Source organism: Nuphar pumila, chromosome 7 (genome assembly GCF_984573655.1).
Source record: "Nuphar pumila chromosome 7, dmNupPumi1.hap1.1, whole genome shotgun sequence".
In the NCBI taxonomy this organism is placed as follows: Eukaryota; Viridiplantae; Streptophyta; class Magnoliopsida; order Nymphaeales; family Nymphaeaceae; genus Nuphar; species Nuphar pumila.
Window position 1 is genome coordinate 21,663,057 of NC_143255.1, and position 5,696 is coordinate 21,668,752.

General features: G+C 39.7%; 1 protein-coding gene across 1 annotated transcript; it reads right to left on the bottom strand.

The window, feature by feature from the left end:
* Positions 1-297: 297 nt before the first annotated feature.
* Positions 298-2,483, bottom strand: LOC149831478 (multicopper oxidase LPR1 homolog 1-like). Its single transcript, XM_090013026.1, has 3 exons — positions 2,244-2,483; positions 660-2,117; positions 298-538 (listed from the first exon to the last, which is right to left on the bottom strand). The coding sequence occupies exons 1-3, from the start codon at positions 2,481-2,483 to the stop codon at positions 473-475; spliced, it is 1,764 nt and encodes a 587-aa protein (XP_089869152.1). The 3' UTR covers positions 298-472.
* Positions 2,484-5,696: the final 3,213 nt, after the last annotated feature.

The following is a 5,696-nucleotide window of genomic DNA, read 5'->3' on the forward strand; positions in this document are numbered from 1 at the left end:
CGCCTAAAAAGTACAGGAGAAGCCCAAAAAAACCATTTAACACGCGGTTTAGTTCCAAATGGGTTTAGCATGGACCCATCATGGACCCATTTTCGGATATATATATATATATATATATATATATATATATATATAAGTGTGTAAGTGCGGCCGTGGCAAATATTTCATAGACGGAACACATATTACAATGAAAGTTACACGCTTAACTGACAAAATAACTTTCATGAGAAAGATGCATTTTTCCTGCATCAATACATTATTCCCCCCCCCCCCGCTATAGCCGTGAATACATAATTCAAGACCATTTTGACGGGTTCAGGTCCAGGGACCTCCCTTTAAATTTCTTAAAGAAAAAAGAAAAGAAAAGTTCAACACTACAGTAAGTCGCACCAACAAATTGAAAATAAACCTTGGACTAAAATAATTGGTATACTGTATAATTGACAAGTATGTATGGCAACCTTTTCTCTTTTTATGCCTTCGCCACAGGAAGAAGCTTCAAGGGCCTTATCATGGCGTTGTCTTCATGGTCCAAAATCTGCAAACATAATCAAATGTGAGCTACAATATAACAAAACATACCAAAAACTAAAATAAAATAAGAAGAATCGGTATGGATTGAACTAGGTGCATGCAGAATGGTTAATTAGGTTACTTACATGGCAATGGTACACATAACCAGGCTCAGCTGTCGCATCGAACCCATATGGTCCATTCTTGTGAACGTACCCAAACTTCACCACAATGGTGATCACGTACCAGGGCGTCATTTTCACGGTATATTTCCATGTCATCTCATTAGCAGGGACGGGGACCAACTGGCCTTTTGCGTAGCTGCTGATGTTGCACTTGATGGCATCATTCAGTTGACCCATGCAAGCTGCAAACTGAGCTGGGTTCAAGAGCTCCCTTTGCTCAATAGCCTGAAAACTGGCCAAGTGGATATGCAGGGGATGGTTATCAGGGGTCAAATTTATGACCTTCCAGATCTCAGTGCTGCCGGAAAACGGCGTCTCCGTGACCGGGTCCTCCAAACGTTTCCCGTTGATGTACAAATGAGTAGGCTCCCCATCAGCTGTCTGATACTCATACATAACAATGTATCTCGTCACAAACTTGTCCGCAATCACCGGCTTTGGGTAGGCAATCAAACTGGACGGAATTCTTGATTGATCGGGCACTTGAGGGTTGCCGTGCATGATCACAAACTTCATCACCTTGCTGTTGAGTGCATCGACTGGAGTACCGGATGGATAGGGATAAGGCGCGTTGTTCGTCAGCTCAATTTCGCCGGACGAAGCTGAGAAGTCGATCACAATGTCGGCGACTTCTGATGTAGAAATCAATATGGTTGTGGTAGTGACTGGTTTGCTCAGGTAGGAGTGGTCGGAGGCAACTTGAGTGAAAGGGAGGCCGTTGCTCAATGACAGGCGCAAGTAGCGAGCATTGCTAGCATTGATGATCCTGAAACGGTACTTCCTTCGTTGGACATTCATGTAAGGCCAAGCCTTGCCATTAACTATGATGGCATCACCAAAATACTCAGGCTGCCATTGTGGGTGAATAGAGGGGTTGTTGCCTGTTCTGTTCATGTAGAGTGAGCCATCTGTATTAAAACTCCGATCGAAGACGAAGAGTATTTGGTCGAACTCATCACGAGGGAGATTCAATGGTGATTCTTTAGCCGGGTTGCGGATCACATATGCTCCGATGAGACCGGCTAGGAGGTTCAGCCTTGTCAGGCCAAGTGCATGGTCATGGTACCAAAGGTTGCCTGGTAGTTGCTGGTCGTTTGGGTAGGTGTAGGTTCGTCTAGTCCATGCCGGTCCAGTTTCCTTGAAACCAGCAGTGAACCAGGCGAATGCGCTGCCGTCGCTCTGCGGTTCATGGACACCACCGTGGAGATGGACAACTGCGGGAACACCACCTGCCTTTGGTATGGCGGTCGGGACCGTCGGATCCCATGGGAGTATGTGAGTGGATGGTAGGTAATTCTCCCAATTGACAAGAGTTGGTACGTTCTGAAGGGCCTCTATGGTTGGTCCTGGCACGGTTGCTGCCTCTTGGGAAGTTCCATAAGCAAAAACCGTGCTGTCAGGCAAATCTCTGTGGAATTTCTGCCGTAAAAAAATTCAAAAGTGATTACTATTGCGGGTAAATTTTCACAATTAAATGAAAAATGATGAGAGATTGTCTTGAGGAAGATGGAAAATTAATGGTTAATTGGTGAGCTAAATTCATACCCATTTCTTCTCGAACATTCCAATCTTGAGAGTGGCTGGCCTGGCCTTTTCCTTACCTAGAGTGTAGCCATATATCTTTGGCATGAAAGGCAATTCATCAACGTACATTTGAAGGGAACCAGCCACCTGATGAAGTTGATCTGCAGTTATTGGCGCAGTCTTGGCAGAAGATACCAATGGGATCATGTTGTTCACAAAGAGTGCCAATAGAGCTAACCATAACGCTCTTCCTGTTCCCATCTCGTTACCTGCAAAGTACACGTGCATATTGGTTGGCTCCCTATCTTTTAATAATATTCAATCCTTTACTTCTGTGTTGAAAAAAAAACACAATGTGACGTCCAATTCAAAGTGATAATTTAGTTTGAAAAGATAAACACGATACTGTGCAACTGCACGTTTCTTCTGTCGTGCATGTCTCCTTTACTTGTTGTATCAAAAGAAATAACTTTGAAACATGAAAAAATGAAAAGGAAGAAAGTGAAAAAATGTTAAGTATCGATGACTTGAGAAAAGAAAACTATTAGACAGAGAGAGAGAGAAAAAATTTTGTGCAGTAAGGGGGGCAGGCTTTTAAGGCACAGCAAAAGGATTGGCAATTTTGTGGGCACCAATACCGTGACACCATTTGATGCAGAAACACATACCTACTTATAACACTAGTGAATGTGAATGCCACCATGCTAACAAAAGATTAAAGCAATAATAATTAAACCAATAACTGATCATAGAAGCTTGGATATGAGAGTTACTGACACCCCATGTTAGAGAAAATTGTTGTTGTTCTCAGGCTCAAGGTGATCATAAGAGGTATTAATGACTAGAGATGTGTTTATCTCAAGCTCAAGTTGGTGACAGATTGACAACCATACTTGGGCTATATTTATGACTACCTTCCAACTCTAGTTGCGCCCATGTTAACTAACGATACTTGGGCTACAGGAAAACAAATATTTATGTCAATCTAATTTCAAAGTGGTAGTTTACTTACTTGACATGCAAAATTGTAGAGGAACCAAATTGGAATTCGATTTTTAAGAGAGAGAGAGAGATTGCTGATGGAGGAAGGAGAGGAGCCTTGTGTGTTGAGCTGATGCAACTTGAGGAAGGAAGGGGGAGGCAATAGTCCCATAGATAGTCATCTTCATCACCATGTTGACGGCCGCGTAGGAAGTGGGGGCCACCCATTGAAGAATTCCATGCGGTTTAGCCAGCCAACAAAATCCCACGTAACCTTGGCAGGCACACGCTAAAGAAACAATAGCCAAAAACTGAATAATTAATTCTGTTAAGTTTTATTGTGTGGTTCATATATTATAATAATGCATTCTTCAAAAAATATTATATAATAATACCATACGTATCATATAAAATTGGTCCACACTATGCACGTTTTATATCAAAGGATGACAGCTTAATCAAGGTGGCCCACATGATTAAAGTGGGCACCTCTCTCTCTCTCTCTCTCTCTCTCTCTCTCTCTCTCTCTCATTACTGTGGACAATCGATTTGGTTTCATTTTTCAAAATGGCATCTAAAGCTTAGGATTCCAGAGATACCTAATACCAAATACCTAATCATTCGCAATAACAGATGGTGGATATAGATTCCATCCACTTTAAGTTGCAAAGTATATTATTAATTTGATACATTATAGTAAGAGTAATGCTATGGTGCTATAGGATTAAATAAAATATCTTAGTTGGTCATTAGTGGATCTTTTCGGATTAGAATCTTTTGTGTGCGCGTGTGTGTGCACTCGTGTACATGCATGTGTGTGGATTAAGGAAGCAGTTTTATGTTCCAGGCATTCTAAAGAATCTAAAAAATCACAACTGCAGGCTTTTTAGATTAATGCAAACTGCATATGTATTTTCCATGTTTTTCTTTTTCTTTTTTCTGGAGGAAAGCTGGGGCGTAAGGGTTTGATATCAAGATTGGCCTTTACCGGCGCTTTTCAACCGTTGCTAAAGGTCAAAACATATTTTTTGCACTATTATTTTCACCCACGGGTTGCACCATGTGCGTCCATCGACGCTCAATGGATTGGGTGTTTGAAGTTACGATATATATCTCTATATATACATAGAGAAAGAAATGAGTAGGTGTGAAATTGCATACTAAATGGGTTTTTCTGCCCTTCTGGTATTTTTTTTCATAGTTCCGACCCCATAAATGTGTTGGGCATGATCGATTTACAAGGAATCCACACCTGGATAATCTGTTTTGGATGAAAAAGAAATGATATTTGAAGCCTCAAAATTTTATAAAGATTTTGAACAGTTGATTTTCCACCCATGCGTCTGAATCAAACACTTCAAGAGCTGATTCCTGTAAAATCAAGTACATATATCACATGTGTACTATCATAATTTAAAAATAAAACAAAAAAAACCCTAAAAAACTTATTTAGCACCTACCCATCTCTCTCTCTCTCTCTCTCTCTCTCTCTCTCTCTCTCTCTCTATATATATATATATATATATATATATATATATATATATATATATATATATATATATATATATATATATATATATTAACGGTTATTATAATGAACGAATCAACAATTGATCAAACTGGATGGGATTGGCTGGGTCAGCCCTCAAGGAACAAGAGAAGCTAGCGTTTTGCGATGAGCAAAGTTGGTATGGTTTCGGTTAGGTCAAGTGGTCGAAATGTCAAATACTTTGTTTATTTTGTAGGCCGCTGATCGTGTTCCTTTGCTTCTCGCCTCTTCTCATCATGTTTTAAATATATTTTCAGCCACCTTGCTTCCGTGGGCACGTGGGTTCGACGCCTCATGGTTTTGAAGGGTTTCGTTCAGCCCCATCAAGTCAACACCCAAATCAGCGAAACAGTTAGCTCTTAGAGCCTACCAAACAGCCCAAAGTCTTTCTCCTATGCACATTCTGTTGTTTCGTGTCCGTGAATAATGCGCGTTGAAGGAAGAACAAAATGATGTATACATCTTTGTCTCATATAGACCCAGCCCTCGTTTGCATGGCAGTTAGCAAATAACATCTGCGATAAATATACGTGCCAATTTATGTACGGGCTCGGGCCAGAAACTGACCTCCATGGAATTATTCTAGAAACAAGTTCTTTCAGAAAATTTACCATAAAAACAAAGTTTTTCAAAATTATTATTTTAAAAACTAGTTTCATAGAAATAAAACCAAAGACCAATTAATCTTATGGGAAGCACAGGTCCATTACTGGCTTGGTGCATAAGCACACAACCGAGATATACTGTCCAACCTATGTGAGAAATGTCCCCAATATTTCAAGAGCATCTCAATTTAATCGTGATATTAATGTTATATATATATATATATATATATATATATATATATATATATATATATATATATATATATATATATATATTCAAGAATTTTCTGAAAATACAGTTTTTGAAAAATAATGAGATATTTTTCCTCATCGAAATTT